Below are 16312 nucleotides of genomic sequence, written 5' to 3'. Positions count from 1 at the left end.
AGTAGGCCATTCTGGGACGACGATAGACCACCGATTACTCCCGATTATGGTGAATTCGAGGTCGTGGAAGGCTTCAGGAAGAGTGAAAGTTCGTGCAATTCATACACATTCGTCAAACGAAGGCAGGATCAATGGATCGAGAAGGCGGATCTTTTGAATCAAGGGTGATTGGGTGCAAATCACCAAGTGAAGGCCGACCGGCGGACAGTGCACAACGAATGACGTGGCGTAAGGCCAGGAAGGGTCGAAGAGAGAAGGTAATAAAGTTGACTCCTCTGTAGATGGAGCAATTCAATTGTATGTCGAACGAAAAGAGAGGGTTTGTGTCACCAAAGGAGGCGGAGCACACGAGGCGCGCAGCTGCGAAAGAAAAGAAAAATGTGGGCGGCAGTAGTAGGGGCATTCGGCTGACAGTCCAATAAGGAGCTTGGAGACGAGCTACGGAGGCCTCAGTGCCTATCTCCAGGCGATCATCCCTGCCCAGCCTTGAGATGCTGGGCTTTGCTACTTTTTTTGCGGGTGGCAGCTCTTTCGCATTCAAGCTGAAACACCCGGTCCAGTCGCTCAAGTTACGACCCTGGCCACAAGGCAGACAACCCGATCCGAGCCCAGACTAACTGCATTGTGACATGGTACCATTGTCCCCCGCTTTCCGATTCCAGACTCACCTGATTCATATTCATGATATATCGCTCAAGGGGGGGAGGAGGGGGGGGGGAAAATCAGTATTGTGATATTATTTTTAGGCCGATCATTGCACTATTCTATCCGGTAGCAACGGCGGTATCCGTTTTCCTTCGCTGTCTCCAAGTCCATTCCATATCCATGACCATTTCATACCATATCATGCACATTCGTCACCACCTTCTCCCCATCGACGCCGGCCTATATTCACAATGGAGGAAAAAGGAGAATTTGGCGAGTTGAGCTAGGTCGGTCGGACTTAGTTCTTTGGCGGTGGAGGACCTGAGGGAGGTTCGTAGACATTGTCTCCTCCGCGATAAGCATTTTGCGGTGGTTGCATCTCGACATCCGTTTGCCTTCCGCCAAAGTACCCTTGATTTTCTCCGTAATATCCTCCATAGTTTTGAGTCTGATTGTAGGTGGGAGGTGCTTGTTGGTTGTAGTGGGGTTGTTGTTGCGTTTGATAGTGGGGATTGTATGTGGCAGGGCTATGACCCCAGGGTGTCCGTCCGGCCCAGCCAGTGCCATAAAATGGTTGGCGACCAGCACGGCGTCTTCGGCGAGCACTCCAGCAACTGCAAGGATCGTGAGTGTGGTGATCTGGGAGGAGTTGAAACGTGATATCCTACCTAAACAGGAAGAAGAAGAGGATGGCGGCGAAAATGATGATTCCGAGAGCTACCCATCTTCCCCAGTCATACCATGCTGACCGACAGCGATAGGGTTGTCCCAAAGAATCGTAGCATCTAGCCATGAGAAAGGGTATTAGCCAGATTGAAGTACCCCAAAATTGTGAGACTCCAAGTTGAGATGGAGAGATGGTGAATGGGATAAATAGGAAAACCAGCGGTGAGGAGTGCTTACATGTAGTATTGTCGTACGACCAGAGTCATGGCTGTGTGGTGATGTCAAAGTGGAATGGAGGGGAATCGCAGAGACGGTGGACGGAGGACGGAGAACAGTGGACGGTGTATGGGGAATATGACGCTGTGATAGATATGATTTGTATGCGTGTGCGTGCGCCTGCGGCGCCGAGCCTGACCAGATATTCAAATCAACGAGGCTGTGGGGATTTCGGATTGTAGGAAACGGGGTGGGTGAAGATGAAAAGGATGATGCGATCACGGGGAGTCAGAATTTTATGATACGATAGAGTATACCCGCCAAGTAGAGGAGCAGAAGAAGGCGCAGCAAATAATAAAGAGGAAAAGCCTAATTAATTGCGCATCTCTGACACTCGCCTGGTAAGTGCGTCCCTAGTGGCGCAGCATTGAGCCTGTTATTGGCCACGCAACCCGGCAAAAACAAATCCCAAAGCCTCGGCCAGCTTCCCGTTGTCCAATGTCCGGAGAGAACAAACAGCTTAGACTTGAGATTTGGTTACTATGGAGGACCTCGGGTGTCTTTTCTGTGTGGCCCGAGAACAATACTTCTGTAACAAACCGTGCTCAAATCTGAACTATGCCGCGACGGGTGACCGGTACTACTATTTTCTAATCACGGCTTGGCGTGGCTTCTACGTTCCGTGACAACTGGCCAACCACTCACACCTAAGCGGCGAAGCATCTTGGCTACGCGTCACAGTGATTGCGGATGAGGCCCTTGCTTGATTCTTTCCGCTCGCTTCCCAGTGGCATCTCAGCTGACCACTGCCGACGAGACCTCTCCTACCACGGCATGATTGTGGAGAGAGCTCTCCAACAGCGGAGTTCGGATATGATCGGCTCATCTGGAAAAGAAAACTGAGCGGTCCACTCTCTCACTATGCAAATGCGTACTTCGTGTTCGCGTTCATATGTTGTGCGTCTGCGTGTTCGTACCTAAAAAAATCCTCGGCCCCTGATGCCTTTGTGTTATCGAAACAAGCGTGCCGCTGATTGTAAAGGAGTTCAAGAAAAAGAACCATAACAGTCTGTTCACTTTCCTGACCGAGCCACAAGCCATTGAAGGACAGCGTCGAGGTTGGTTTCTTCTTTGGCACTGATCCCGTAACAACTGATCTCTCGGTGGACAATGGTCTTCAGGTCGAGTTGATCTATGAGTTCGTCGACCGACAGCTTGTTGGGCAGGTCTGATTTGTTACCGAGGACAAGAAGAGGAATGCCATCCAGGGTCGGTTTGTCGAGAAGCGTGTGTAGTTCTTCCCGAGCCCGTGGAACAGCGGCCTTGTCTGCAGCATCAACCACAAAGACAATGGCGTTAACTCCACGACAGTAGCGCTCCCACATGGATCGAAATCGCGGTTGACCTCCGAGATCCCAGCATCTGATTGAAACATGGCCCTTTTTCACTTCCTTTTTGTTGAAAGCCACCGTGGGGATAGAGTCGACCGTGAATTCATTTCCCTATATCCCCCAACTCAGCGGTTTTCTTCTCCCCGTTTCAGTGGGATTGGCTGAACTCACTGCAAGTACTCGCACCAGACTCGTTTTGCCTGCATTCTGAAGACCGACTATCGTGACATCCATTTCAGTGGCCCAGAACATCCACAGCAACCAGTCCCATAACCAAGTCAAGAACCCTGCCATCGCGCTCGACCGGAGGCGCAAGTCGTTGCAGTCATGTGCCGGCTGGCGATTAATTAAAAGTATGACTGAAAATGTCTAGTATGTAGATGCTGTCGGGATTTGGGTGTTTACGGTGTCTGTGATGAGGAATGATAGGCAAACACGATCTGTCAGTGCCGAAAGATGGTTTCATTCAACGAACGGCCTTTCGTCTCGAGATCAAAAAAAAGTGGAGGTGGCGCAGGTGGCTCGTGGGCTGGTTGACTAACCTGTGGCTGGAGAATATGAAAAGATCACGTGACTGTAACGTGGTCGTCCGGCTTATCGGGAGTTCCCATCAGCCATCTCCTCATCCTCTCCCCCCTCTCTTCACCTCTCTGAACAAACGTATTGAGAAGACGAATATAACGAATCCTTGCAATCAAATGTCCGGCAACCTTCCAATTCCGGTTTCATCAGACATGTAACAGAAATCGGCGTTTCTGTTGGGCTCCATTCCCCACAACGATGTCTTTCCCAGTCTTCCTTCGAATGCGATGATACTTCGCCATCATGGCCACACGATCGCGACATGGTTGCATTGATTGCAAAAAGGCCAAAGTCAAATGCGACGAGATTCATCCTTTTTGCGGCACATGTAAACGCCGCGGTCGTCAATGTGCTGGCTACAATCAGATTACCAAGGCCCAAAAGACCCGCGATGCTCCTACTCCTCGACCGACCACGACTCAAATGGCCAACTCGGCGTCGTCTCCTGATGCTACCCCGGTGGCGATCGAGTATGCCATCAACGATGCTGCCTTTCATTCCTCCCCAGGCTTCAGCCCTTCCAGCACAGCCGCTCCGTTTTCTCCCATCTCGAACGACTTTGCCCTCGCGCCGGCGACCCCGATACTGAAGACGGTCGCTACAATTCCTCCCGGCACTATCCATCCGGCCGATGAGCCGTTTATCGAACTGTACTTCATGCGCCATCCGGGGGAGTTGGTCTTTGGCTCCGAATTTGTCAACGAAATGAACTCGTCAGTTCTCAAAGTTTTTCAAAATAGCCCTCTCGCCGTCGGGGACTCGCTGTCGGCCATTGGAGAGGCATATCTACGAGATGGCTCTCTTCCCATCCTGGTTCCCGTTCCGAACAGAAAAGCGAGGATTCTGGCTCGACTACGAAGCATGGACAACCTCGGAGTCAGTTTGGAGCTCCTTTTGACCATAATGTTAGGTCTTTGTGCTATCGAGGTAATCCCGACTGGTCGGTCGGCCCATGCTCTCCGCTAACAGTTTCTAGCTGGTTGATGCCACCGCCCATCAACAGCCCGTAACGAGCGTGCCGGCGTTGCTCGACAATCTTGCAATGATGCTGGACCATCATCTCCGCAAGGGATTTGAACTGACCCAGCTCGCCAAATACTTTGTTCGCGCATTGGCGAGGCAGGACATGATGTTATCATTGACAAGATTTCATCGACCCCGAATTCCTACCTCGTACTGGCTCGATGACTATTCTCGACAACACGCTGATCGTTTCATGGGATACACGGGCACCTTGATGCCCTTGTTGGCCGAGTTGTGTTCGTTGGCCGAAGATTTCCGAGCGTCCGTGGCCGACAGCATCACTAATAATGGTGCGACCGACTTGTCCTTTCCAATGCCTCTTCACGATCTTCTAGATCGAGCTTCCCAGATCCAGTTGAAACTCGAACAATGGCATCCCACCGTCGATCCTACCCTCTCATTTCAGTCTTCTCGCAAGTTCTTGATGCACGCCAACGCCTACCGCAGTGCGTCATTACTCTATCTCCACCGGCTGCTCCACCCTCCTGGGACCTCGGTGGATGCGGATCAAGCAGCATTACTTAAGGCCTATGAAGTCATGGTACATACTACTGCTTGCGATGACGACATGAAGATGTCGTTGTGGCCAATCTTTCTTGCTGCTTGCGAAGTGAATACTGAGCCCGACAGGTTAAGTGCATCCCAAATGCTGAGTTCCATATGCAGAGGTCGAAAAACGGTTAACGCAATGCGGACACGGTCCTTTGTCATCAATCGAGTTTGGAGTGCAAGAGACGCTGGGCTCGATTGGAATTGGATGACCCTAGCTCAACGATACCCCAATGAATTACTACCGATTTGAGACAAAAGCAAAGAAGAGCATTGGGACTCGAAATCCCCCTCGGTGTACTCATTGCCAAACTCTTCATCATGCAGGATTTAATTCCACTGTCCAGTTGTCTAACAGTTCAAGACGGCGTCGATGGTCTCCACGTCTTTCAGCAATTGTTCATCTCCTAAACGAGGCCCAACGAGTTGAAGCGCAACGGGGGCGCCCGCCATGAGCCCAGGGTCATCTATTTCGGTTAGCAGAAGACTTGTTATTTTCAACCGGATGAAGTCGTAGTGTGAAAATAAAAACTCATGGAATCATTCAACTCACATAATGCTTGGACATTTTGGTCGAGTTCATGCATCGGAGCAAAATCTGCGTCCTTCAGATCTAACTTGGGATCCGCCGTGGTAAATGGTATGATCACCGCCGGGTACTACCCAAAAAAGCCAAGAAATCAGGTCAATTCAAGGATTCTCCCCCCGGATGCTCATAATGTCAAATGCGATTATACTTACGTCGACCGCATTCCAAGCCACTGTGTACATGTCGTTTGTCCAGTCTCCGGGTAATACGGCAGTGTGTGGACCGGCAGGTGCGAGCACAATATCAATTCCAGCTTCTTGCCAACGATCAAGCATCTGCTTTTGGATCGCCAGCTTCTTGGCATTCAAAGCCCATGCTTCTTCGTGACTCTTTCTTGGGATGCTCCAAAATCCAATCTTTTCAACCGAGGGTACAACAGGCTCTCCTGCTTTCTCCAATTGACCTTTGGGGTAGGAAAGAGAGTCGAGCGTGAAAAGCTCTTTGGTGACTTTGCGAATATCGTCAAAGTCTGGCGGAACAAATGGCTTGACCTCAAATCCGGCAGCGGAGAGCTTTTCGGCGGCTTCTTTGATGGCTCGACGAACCGGCGGATGTGGTGTCAATCCGCTTTTCTGAATGACACCGACTACGGGCTTTCGAGACTGTGCACCGTTTTCCATGACTTGTGGAATGATAGCTGGATCGAATTGCCAGGGCTTTGCATCTCGGACCACTCGGGTAAGCAGAGTCAGATCGCGAGCTGAATGAGCCAGAGGACCACAAACAGCGGGGACCCCCGTATTGGCACCCACCCAACCCGAGGCAGCATATCCAATCATGGGAAGGATCCCAAAGCTAGGTTTATAGCCATATACGCCGTTTGCAGCCGAGGGAATGCTAATTCGGTCAGCACAAGAGACCACGACGTTTTCACAATATCTCTTACCGAATTGAACCTCCCACATCCGTTCCAATACCCAAGGCACTTCCGCGGAATGCCATATTGGAACCCTCCCCTCCGCTGCTTCCTCCACATGTCAAGTGGCTCACTACGGGGTTCTTGGTCTGTCCGAAGACGTTATTGTGGCTCTCAGCCACTAACATGGTCTGAGGAGTATTGGTCTTGGCAATCACGACAGCACCTTGGGATTTGACCAGCTCAATAAGCGGAGTGGTGTGAGTGGATGGGTCAAATGTCCTCGAAATATAGCCATTGCTGGCATCATATCCTTTGACATGGAAACATTCCTAGGACCATTCATCAGTCCTACCCAAATCGAGATCGAACCCAAATAAAATGTTCTTGTCCTACTTTGAACGTCATTGGTAAGCCGTGAAGAGGCCCGACTGTTTGGCCGGTTTCTTGAAAGGATTTGTCCAGTCTTTTGGCATCTTCGATGGCATCTTGAAACATAATTTCGGTCAAGTTGTTGCAAAGTTGCTGCCCAATTGCAGCTCGTTTACAGAAAGCGGTGACCACTTCGACGGCAGTGTATGTGCCAGCTGCAAGAGCCGCGGCCAGAGACGTGGCATCATATTTTTCTCCCGTAATCAAAAGTTCTCTCTCTGACAGAATGCCACAAGAAGCGGCCACCGGACGAAGGTCGACAGTGTTGGTGGGTGGAAAATCATCCTTTTTCAGTTTCCATTCTTGAGGAATTCGGGCATCCTGTTCAGCCTTTTTGGCAGCATGAATCTTTTGCCACGACTCGGGTGTCGATTCCGATTCCTTCGCAATCATGATGCCTTGGTGTATCCAAATAGAGAGGCGAAAGTCGTAAATTGTAAGTGTGGCTAATATATATAACGCAAGCGGGATCGACGTATAAGAGCCCCTTCCCAATTATAGACATTCGAAGTCTTCAACATTTCTATTACACTAACGGAACAACAAACTTGAGTCCTTCTGGTCAGTAAACCGGTCGCCCAAGCAGGAGCGCGTGTGTTGTGGAAATCTCATTAGAAGAGGCTGACCGCCCACTCAAGAATGGAGAACACATTCTCGGGTCCGAGATCGAGCCACGTTCCTCTACGATTCCCGGATCTCGTTTGAACAGATAGCGTAGCTTGAGGGCCCATTGGATGATAAGGCTATATAAGCGGGGCGGAAAATACGCGGACAAGAAGCGACAAGCCTTACCAGAGGCTGATCACGGTACGTGATTGTCAGGGATACAGAACAGTGGGGATGTCGTCTGCAACGCTATCTCTACGCTATCAAGGAAGTTGATAGCAGGCCACTAACAACCACCAGGCACTCCTCCACGGCTCTTCTATTCTTTCGCAAACCATATTGTTTCCCGCCTAGGCGGCCATCTCCCAAATCCACCATTGTCTTAGCACGCTGATCATTGCATTGCCGTGGCCGTTGAATCGCAAATCTCCGGACTCGACTCACCTGTATAGGAAATTGGTCAGAGGGGGGAGATATCACTAGCATCCCATGCCCGGACAAAACCTCCGCATACACGACAATGGACAGTGGTACCATGCTTTGGCTTTCCATGTGAAGTGCTGATCAACTCATGCAAGGAATATCTACTTATCTATCTAGCCATGATAAAAGCAAGGCGGCGAACCCCACGAAGTACACCTATTTCTCCCCTTCTCCTTTCCGGATATATAGACCCGAGGATTCCGTATTTGTGTCCAGAACATAGGTTCTCTTTCTCTCACACAAGACCGAGACACAGCTTGATCAGTCGTCGACCCTGACTTTACGCAACGCGAGAAAATGGCTGATCCGGAGAAGAATCCCGCTCCGATTTCAGAGCCTGTCGTTGAAGTTGATTCAACAATCAGGCCGAACAAAATCTTGAGCTTTTGGAAGGGCAGGATTAATGATCCCAATGTACTGGGAAAGGAGTTGCTGGAAAAGGCCTTGCAGGTCGATGAAGCCCAACTCGAGCAAGATGCAATCAAGGTCCGTCGCAAGCTCGACTGGATGGTCATTCCAATGGTACGATTGTGATTGATGCGCCTCATTGCAACATCTCAAATAAATCAGGATGAAACTGATCTCAGTGCCATTGCATAGATGATGACCACCTACATGCTGAGCTTCCTGGACAAGCAGACGTGAGCTGCTGATCCGATCCCAAAACCAAAAGACCTCACCCTCTCTGACATGTCTGGTTTTCCAGGCTCAACTACTCTAACGCCTACGGACTACAACCAGATACACACATGACAGGCGACGATTACTCATGGGTCGCGTCGGCACTTTACTTTGGCTGGCTAACTGGAGCATATCCATGGAACATTATCCTCCAACGATACCCGATCGGCAAGTTGATTGGCTATATGCTTTTCGTCTGGGGTGTTGTGTGCATGCTTCAAGCGGCCGTTTTCAACTTCGCAGGATTTTTCGCAATTCGTTACTTCCTGGGCATGCTCGAGGCATGTATTTCCCCTGCCTTTGTCCTGCTGACGTCCATGATGTGGACGAGAGAAGAGCAGGCATTTCGAACTTCACTCTGGTTATCGACAAATGGCGTCTCATCTATCCTCGGAGCTCTTCTGGCCTATGGGTCCGGCCACGCAGATAATCTCACCGTCCCAAATTGGAAACTCATCTACCTGGTAAGTCCCTAATTACCTACCAACGCACTACACCCTTTTGGTCTTGGCCTGTCCGATATGAAGGCGGTCTGGCCCGACTAATATCTCTTTCCAGATCGTCGGCGCAATGACGTTTGCCTGGGGGTTCGTAATCGTGCTATTCTTGCCTGATGGAGCCCATAACGCCAAAATGCTCAACGAATACGAACGTATGGTCGCCGTCTGGCGCGTATCCAAGAATCAAATGGGCATCAAACACCACAAAGTCATCCCATATCACATCAAAGAGGCATTCCTAGATGGGCGCACTTACATCATTTTCCTCATGGGCATATGCTCCGGCATTCTGAACGGTGGCGTCGCCAATTTCATATCCAGCATCATTAAAGGTTTTGGCTTTGATGCACTGAAGACATCTCTGCTGCAGACGCCCGGTGGTGCCTTTGAACTTATCGGCTGCGTGGCGTTCGGATGGTTGGCGACGAAGAAGAATCTGCTCGGTCTGACCATCGTTCGTAAGTGGTATCCGTTGTCCTGTCTCCCGAAAAATTGTGTCCTAACTGCCCTGGACTATAGTTTCCTGCCTGCCAGGAATAGCAGGTTTAATCGGTCTCCTGACGATCGACATCTCGCACCGCTACGCCTTGGTCGCTTGTTGCTGGCTCCAGAACGTCCTCGGCTCGCCTATCGTGCTAGGCTGGACCATTCCCGGCGTCAACGTTGCAGGGCACACCAAACGCACGACGGTCGTCGGTCTATTCTTCGTGTACGTTTCTCCCCATGTTCCCGCTTATATCCCTTCTGTACTCCGATTCCTTTGCTCACTTCTCTTAAGCTAAATACCCTATCTGATGCCCTTTACTTTTCCCTAGATTCTACTGCGCTGGCAACATCACAGGCCCCCACTTATTTTTACCTTCCGAATCCCCACGGTACTTCACCGCCATCCGCGGTCTCCTCGGCACATATTGTGCCCTGGTATTTTTCCAAGTCATATACTCGACCTGGTGCTACTTTGAAAACAAAGCACGTGATCGGAAGGGATTGCATGCAGAACGAATCCAGGAGGAGTTGTTGGAGGGGTTTGATGATTTGACGGATAAGCAGAATTTGCATTTTAGATATAAGATTTAAGATAATGGCCGCAAGGAAGCGTTGTGGTAAATGAGAGTGGTCAATGGAAGAGGAGAGGAACACCTTTCTCATAACGACTCATTCATTGGTGTTGTATTAAGCTAGCTCACGTTTTCCTCCATCGGAAGAGAGGGAGGCTGGTAAGCAATGACAAAACAAAGACCGTCTGGTGCCACCAAGCGAGAAGCATTTCAAGACTGGTTGAAAGAACCTGCTCATTCGTCTGCTCTTCTTGTCCATGGAAACTCGGATTCGACATACTTTTGCTCGCCGTTGTCATATCTCTACGCACAGATAGCTCAAACTTACGCCGAACAGGATGGAATGGTCGTCATAAGCTCCCATTGCAGTCTTCATACCCAACTACGCGACCGACGCGCGATTGCCGCAGCCCTCCTACGGCAACTGGTCGGACAGCTGCTCTCGCACAAAAACCTACGAGCGCGTCCTTTCGACCTGTCCTTGACGGAAACGAATCAAGAAGATCAAAACCAAGATACATTCCAGCTGTGTAAACTCTCCAAGGAACTTATTGGTCGACTTCTGCCCTTTAATCTCTTCTGCTGATTGACGGAATATCTACGTATAAGACAAGGGATCGGAGAGATGATACTGACACCGCCCTAGCGACGCTGAAGGAACCGATCCAGTCTCAGCGGGGACGGCAAGGGCCAAAGACGACCACATTGTCTTCAAGTCGTTGGTCGCCGACGCAACTAGGAGGACCGTTGTGAATAAGCGCTTTAAGTGGCCGAGCGAAATATTGGAAATGAGCGCTTATGGCAATACGGACGAGGCAGAAAATCTAGTTCTTTAGTGACTTTTGATCGAGGAACAAGATCACACCCGAGGAAAAATGCCTTCTGTAAGACCGGGAAATTACTTGAGCGAATCAATCCAACTTTCCCCGATGGAAGCATGCTTATGTTCATATTCTCATATACATGTCGACAATCAGTTGCTTCTTCGTCTCACTCGAATCCTTATATCTCAGTCCTATTTCTAGAGGTCCGGTGGCTCCCGGCTACCAACCAACACGAGGTTAAGATGTCCCATCCCATTCCAGCCTCTCCACGGGCCTGGCATGTAGCGGGATTTCATTCGTTTCGTCATGTTAAATTTTCAAACCTCACAACTCAGCCAATCCAGCCTGGTTATGTAACCAGTTTGTACCGTCATTTTTTGCTTCGTGAATGATGCTTGACACAGTATGACATGTCACAAGCTAGGCCTGATCGATGTCCACCTCTTTGCTACTGTTGACATGTGCATCGCCTTCGCCGCGACCAGGCAGCAGATGAGGTTTGCCTAACTTGACGGCCACATGTCTGCAGAAATCCCTGTTAGTTCACATTCTTCATCATCGAAATTTCAGGATAGCATGGGAAGGGAAAGGCGGAAGGTGAGTGGAAAAATGGGGACATTTCGACGTGCCTGGTCAACGCATCATCAACGTTCCGAACGAACAATGAGGAGAGTATGGAAACGCCTATGCGAGTTTTTGGTTGTCAGCCACAGTTCTCTTGTCGAGGACTATTTTTTTCTAGAGACCGGGATCTTTTCGTTCTCTTCTCTTCAACTTCTCTTCTTCTCTTTTTCTTTTGTTCGGGAACGTAACCACTCACCCCCAAAAGTAATGCTAACCAAATAGACTAGTTGGTAAGCATTTGAATAGACGGTCTTGACGGCGTCTTCCGCCGCTACCACGACTGCTGGAGTCAGGCCTGGAACACTCGGAGGCGCGGCCCCGGTTCCTGACAGCATTGCCTGCAACGCTTGCAGCAGCGATGGGACCGATGTCGGTGGTAGTCCGGCTTTCACCGTGGCCTCGCTGACACTTGGCACTAGGTTGTTTGAAGACTGCTGGTTGATGATGCTAGTGTAAATGGCAATGGCGATAGAGCCGCCTGTGGCTCGAAAGGTTCCTGTGAGTCTGTCGAACAAAGCCTCCAGTTAGTATCTGAGACGTCATCTTTTTTTTGGTTGAGCCATACCCTGTGGCGACTCCAATTTGCTTGTCCTTTGCGCCGAATTGGACGAAAAGAATCCCAACGATCTGGGAAGCTCCGACACCAAATGCTGCAATCGCCACGAAAACAATGGCTTTCGCTGCGGTGTGTTGGGTAACGGATGCCATAGCAGCAATGAAAACGGCTTGCAATGCGGTGTACGCAACAAACTGTACTCGAGTGAATTTGATTCGTGCAAATAATGGGCCTGAAATGAGGGCACCCACTGCGAAAAGCAAGTATGTCAGTCTAAGGCGTATAATAGGGATATCATATTTGGGGAAAAACTAACACACTCCCGTTGCATTATATGCAAGGCTGTACCAGCCAACGGATTCTGGATCGGTGGTAAAGAGAAGTTGGACCTCTGTACTTCAAGTCAGCCAAAAAACAGAAGCACAGTGTGATTGGGAAGGTATTGATAATACGTTGCGGCCAGAGGACTTGAAGGCTGATCAGCTGTTAAGATAGTCGTTAGTATTCCCGCACATTCGAATAGCTATGGCAAAAAAAGCATACCAGCATCCCAGTGACAAAGATCACGATAAGAGGAAGTGTGAATCCTCGGACATTCTTGAATAAATATGGAGGGCAAAGTTTGGTGATTGTATCTGGAGAGTATATCTCCCAAATCGGGAAGAGGATGAAAACGGTGACACCTGGAATTAGGGGTTAGTATAGTAGTCTTTAGAGCTGAATAGACCTCATTTTGGGGGAAGGAATACATGCCTCCGATCAACAACGGTGTGAGAACAGTGGCACTGATCCAGTCATATGGATTGCCCCCGAACGAGACTCCCAGGAGGAAACTGGTCAAACCTCCTCCGAAGAGGAGGAGTCCAACAAAATCAAGCTCCTTGAATTGTTGCATGCGAGTCTTGCCCTCAGGATGTAAGCCAATAAATCCAGGAGGCCAATAGAAGATGATGACGAGGACGAGAGCAAGTCCGTTGGCAATAATCCCCAGATAGAACGCCCATCGCCAGTTGAGGTGTTCAGCCAGTGCATAAGCTTAATGTGGATTGCATGTTAGATTTTTCTCCGTAGAGGGCATCACCACATACCGATTACAGATCCAAAAGCCGATCCAGGAAGGGACGCGAGATTGAGAAAAGCAAGAGTTTCGCCTCGATTCCTTTTTGGGACGATTTCAGTTGCGCAGGCGAGTGAGAGTAGTTGAGGAGCAGTTCCAAAACCCTAGGCCATATCTGTCAGTGATTATTTTGGCAATGCAATGTCCAAAAGATGCAAACCATGAGACTCATTCCGATGATGATTGTGTTGACGGACGTCGCTCTAGAAGAAAGAGACACTTCAGTACACGGTCAGGAAATAACGCAAGGCTCCATCTTTCATACTGGCTAGCAATAATGCATCCTTGGACCGCCCAATTAGCTTCCCTGTGTCCTCAAGATTATTTCGACAAGTGATATAACGTACCAACCACACCAAAGAGATTACCAGCAATAGTGAAGTTTCGACGACCAAAAATATCGCTGCAACTACCAGCTATTGTCTGGGCCACGGCACCCGAGAGAGTCCACGAGGTCGCTACCCAATTGATCTGGTCTGAAGGGCCAATGTCGCGGTTGATGGTCAAGAGAAGTGCTGCAGGAAGCACAAAACATAGCAGATGGGCTTCATATGTGAAAGCCAGAGCCTAAATATCATACAAGAAATCAGACACTGTTCCTCATCTGCTCAGAAACATGATGTTATTATGCCTTTCACGTACGATGATGGCCATGAATGTACGGAAATCTAGGGTCCGGTTCTCGAAAGCCTCGATCTCTCGTTGGAGTTCCGCATTGAGAGTCGGTGTCTGGTCGTCGGGTTTCTCGTTCGCCGTATTTTCCAGATGAAACCCTGAGGGCGGAGGGGATCCCTTTGTCTCCGTCTCCAGCATCTTGAAAGGATCGTGGTAAGGGGATGAATAATAGGAGAACAATTGGGCTCAATTCAAGCGGTCTTCCAACAGAGATTCTCTCTTGAGACAAGACCAAATGTCAAGGAGCTGAAAGACGTAATATAGTCAAGACCACCAAAGCTAGATCAAGGGTGGAAGGCCGGCGAGAGGTCGGTCTTTCTAACATACCCCCTAGATTCCCCAGATGGTGGAGTCCGGAGTATCCCTCTTGTCTCGATTCTGTCTAGCCCTATGTCGACATATCTTGCTGATTGGACATGAAATGCGGGATGCGTTCAATCATGTCTTAACTCTTCGAGAGCTGACACACCAACGACGTGAGCCTGGACATCGAAACTCAAATCTTAGGTGGCCAGTAACGGCCGCTCGGCACCTGTCGGCACTAGTCGGTACGCGTCGGTATATCTTCTGATTCGCTCTAAGTTCCTCCGACGGGACGGTGGGCCAATTTCATCACATGAACTCTTACTCGGCTCGTCAAGCGTTGCGAGGGAGAGTCAAAATCTTCCAGAATCCGGGGGAGGAAGCTATTGTGTCACAGTCATTGTCCCGCAAGGCAGTGTTGCGAAAAGAAATAGAGCACATGATCAAAGCCTTTATCCTGTGGAAGCTCTACATTTCCAAGCAAGAGAATATACTCTCCGCGCGGTCAATCAATTTCTTTGGCAGACTCTTGAAATCAATTTTCCTATTATTGTAATACAATGCAAGACTTATCCCAAGAGATCCTGCGGGGGACAGCATCAAAATAGAATAATTATAGAGATGATCATGCTTGTCAACGGAGAAGTCTCATTGTTCCATCTTACCCTGATAGACTGCTTTCTCAAGCTCGTCAATGGCATCTCCATGTGGGAAGACCTGAGTAAATCGAGCTGCTGCAACCCCTGTGGCGGCATCGATCCACTGCAAAGCAATACCACAAGCCAGGGACAGGCGAAAGTCGACCAAAATCCCCGTTCTTCTCTAAGCTTACCCAACGAGAATTCGACACAGCCCTCCGCATGATGCTCTTATTCCGTCGCTTTCATGGGACATCTTCCGGACTCATCACTGCGCGCCTAGAGCCAAGTTGACTGGCAGATATATTGGAAATTCAGGACATTGAAAGTCATGAAACGGGCCATCACAGAACGTCTATAGATCCTTCGGGTCTGATAACTGCGGCTCGAATGGCTCCTGAACAGACTCAGGCTTCAGGTGTTTCTGTCGTCGCTTATCAGGGAGCCAATGGCTTTTCGTAGTAATTAGCCGCGGTATCGTCGCCAGAGCCAACGGTCCCCGAGGCGTCAAACGAAAAGGTATAGCTGCGTGGCGTTCCACAACGTCAGGACGTTTAGGACGGAGAAGGTCGAAGATGTCATGACAAGTAGTTTGAAGATATGTATTCTTGCGTGCACTCTAGAGAGCAGCTGTTGAGCGTTTCAATCACCCGGCCAGCCCGGTCGCATCTAATGGTATTCATCCAGCTGTTGCCGGGCTTGAATTTCATTGCATATACAAACCCTTCGATAGCCATTGGCTTGCGTGCATAGAACCACCGGCGGAAGTGGACCATCTCATCATGTCCGGGTCAGCACGGTCGTAGCAAGATCCACTTGACCGAGGAGACAGAGCCAGTAGCGAAAGGAGGAGAGTTGTCAGCGAATGTAAGATTCCAAATGAGTTGGAATGTGTAGTTTTAGTTATGGGTACAAGAGTCCGGTCAGTCCTATAGCCATTGGATCGGGGCCAAAGGCAGGGACATAGATCATAACACACCATTCTTGTCTTTCCCAATGAAGATGGCATTTCGCAAGGTGCCTTTCACTCCCCCACCACAGTTGATGTATCTCTTCAAAATCCCATGACCAAGGCAGTGTCGGCCGACATGCCAAGTCGAGTTTCAGAGAAGACAACCCTTCTTTCTTTGTGTTCAAGAGGATATCGCAAGATCGAATCTTTTTCCTCCTGGAGGAGTTCCTCCTACAGGGCTTTCTCAACTTGAAGCCATGACAGCATCATACATATATGAAGAGTACACTGAGAATTTATATCTTCATTGCTGCCGGGAAGTAGACTGAGAGAAGGTCGAGTGTAG

The 16312-nt window shown here is 49.5% G+C and overlaps 7 protein-coding genes across 7 annotated transcripts; 3 read left to right on the top strand and 4 right to left on the bottom strand.

The window, feature by feature from the left end:
- Positions 1–943: 943 nt before the first annotated feature.
- Z518_07171 (uncharacterized protein) lies at positions 944–1438 on the bottom strand (the record flags this gene model as incomplete). The annotated part of the gene is made up of 2 exons (XM_013415300.1): positions 944–1259; positions 1314–1438. The coding sequence occupies 2 exons, from the start codon at positions 1436–1438 to the stop codon at positions 944–946; spliced, it is 441 nt and encodes a 146-aa protein (XP_013270754.1).
- A 1162-nt stretch (positions 1439–2600) lies between these two features.
- Z518_07170 (uncharacterized protein) lies at positions 2601–3212 on the bottom strand (the record flags this gene model as incomplete). The annotated part of the gene is made up of 2 exons (XM_013415299.1): positions 2601–3029; positions 3090–3212. The coding sequence occupies 2 exons, from the start codon at positions 3210–3212 to the stop codon at positions 2601–2603; spliced, it is 552 nt and encodes a 183-aa protein (XP_013270753.1).
- A 531-nt stretch (positions 3213–3743) lies between these two features.
- Positions 3744–5325, top strand: Z518_07169 (uncharacterized protein; the record flags this gene model as incomplete). The annotated part of the gene is made up of 2 exons (XM_013415298.1): positions 3744–4427; positions 4477–5325. The coding sequence occupies 2 exons, from the start codon at positions 3744–3746 to the stop codon at positions 5323–5325; spliced, it is 1533 nt and encodes a 510-aa protein (XP_013270752.1).
- A 98-nt stretch (positions 5326–5423) lies between these two features.
- Positions 5424–7342, bottom strand: Z518_07168 (uncharacterized protein; the record flags this gene model as incomplete). The annotated part of the gene is made up of 5 exons (XM_013415297.1): positions 5424–5539; positions 5626–5731; positions 5814–6498; positions 6548–6849; positions 6914–7342. 5 exons carry the CDS (start codon positions 7340–7342, stop codon positions 5424–5426), a joined length of 1638 nt encoding a protein of 545 aa, XP_013270751.1.
- A 993-nt stretch (positions 7343–8335) lies between these two features.
- Z518_07167 (uncharacterized protein) lies at positions 8336–10296 on the top strand (the record flags this gene model as incomplete). The annotated part of the gene is made up of 6 exons (XM_013415296.1): positions 8336–8560; positions 8639–8679; positions 8745–9183; positions 9278–9677; positions 9739–9928; positions 10035–10296. 6 exons carry the CDS (start codon positions 8336–8338, stop codon positions 10294–10296), a joined length of 1557 nt encoding a protein of 518 aa, XP_013270750.1.
- Positions 10297–10443: 147 nt separating this feature from the next.
- Z518_07166 (uncharacterized protein) lies at positions 10444–10863 on the top strand (the record flags this gene model as incomplete). The annotated part of the gene is made up of 1 exon (XM_013415295.1): positions 10444–10863. One exon carries the CDS (start codon positions 10444–10446, stop codon positions 10861–10863), a length of 420 nt encoding a protein of 139 aa, XP_013270749.1.
- A 1008-nt stretch (positions 10864–11871) lies between these two features.
- On the bottom strand, positions 11872–14211 carry Z518_07165 (uncharacterized protein; the record flags this gene model as incomplete). The annotated part of the gene is made up of 11 exons (XM_013415294.1): positions 11872–12229; positions 12291–12531; positions 12598–12672; positions 12734–12764; positions 12825–12964; positions 13068–13316; positions 13370–13502; positions 13559–13601; positions 13664–13682; positions 13746–13965; positions 14041–14211. The coding sequence occupies 11 exons, from the start codon at positions 14209–14211 to the stop codon at positions 11872–11874; spliced, it is 1680 nt and encodes a 559-aa protein (XP_013270748.1).
- Between the last annotated feature and the right edge of the window lie 2101 nt (positions 14212–16312).

Source organism: Rhinocladiella mackenziei, assembly GCF_000835555.1.
Source record: "Rhinocladiella mackenziei CBS 650.93 unplaced genomic scaffold supercont1.5, whole genome shotgun sequence".
NCBI lineage: Eukaryota > Fungi > Ascomycota > Eurotiomycetes > Chaetothyriales > Herpotrichiellaceae > Rhinocladiella > Rhinocladiella mackenziei.
The sequence above is the reverse complement of the archived record's forward strand: the minus strand, read 5'-3'. Positions and strand labels throughout refer to the sequence as shown.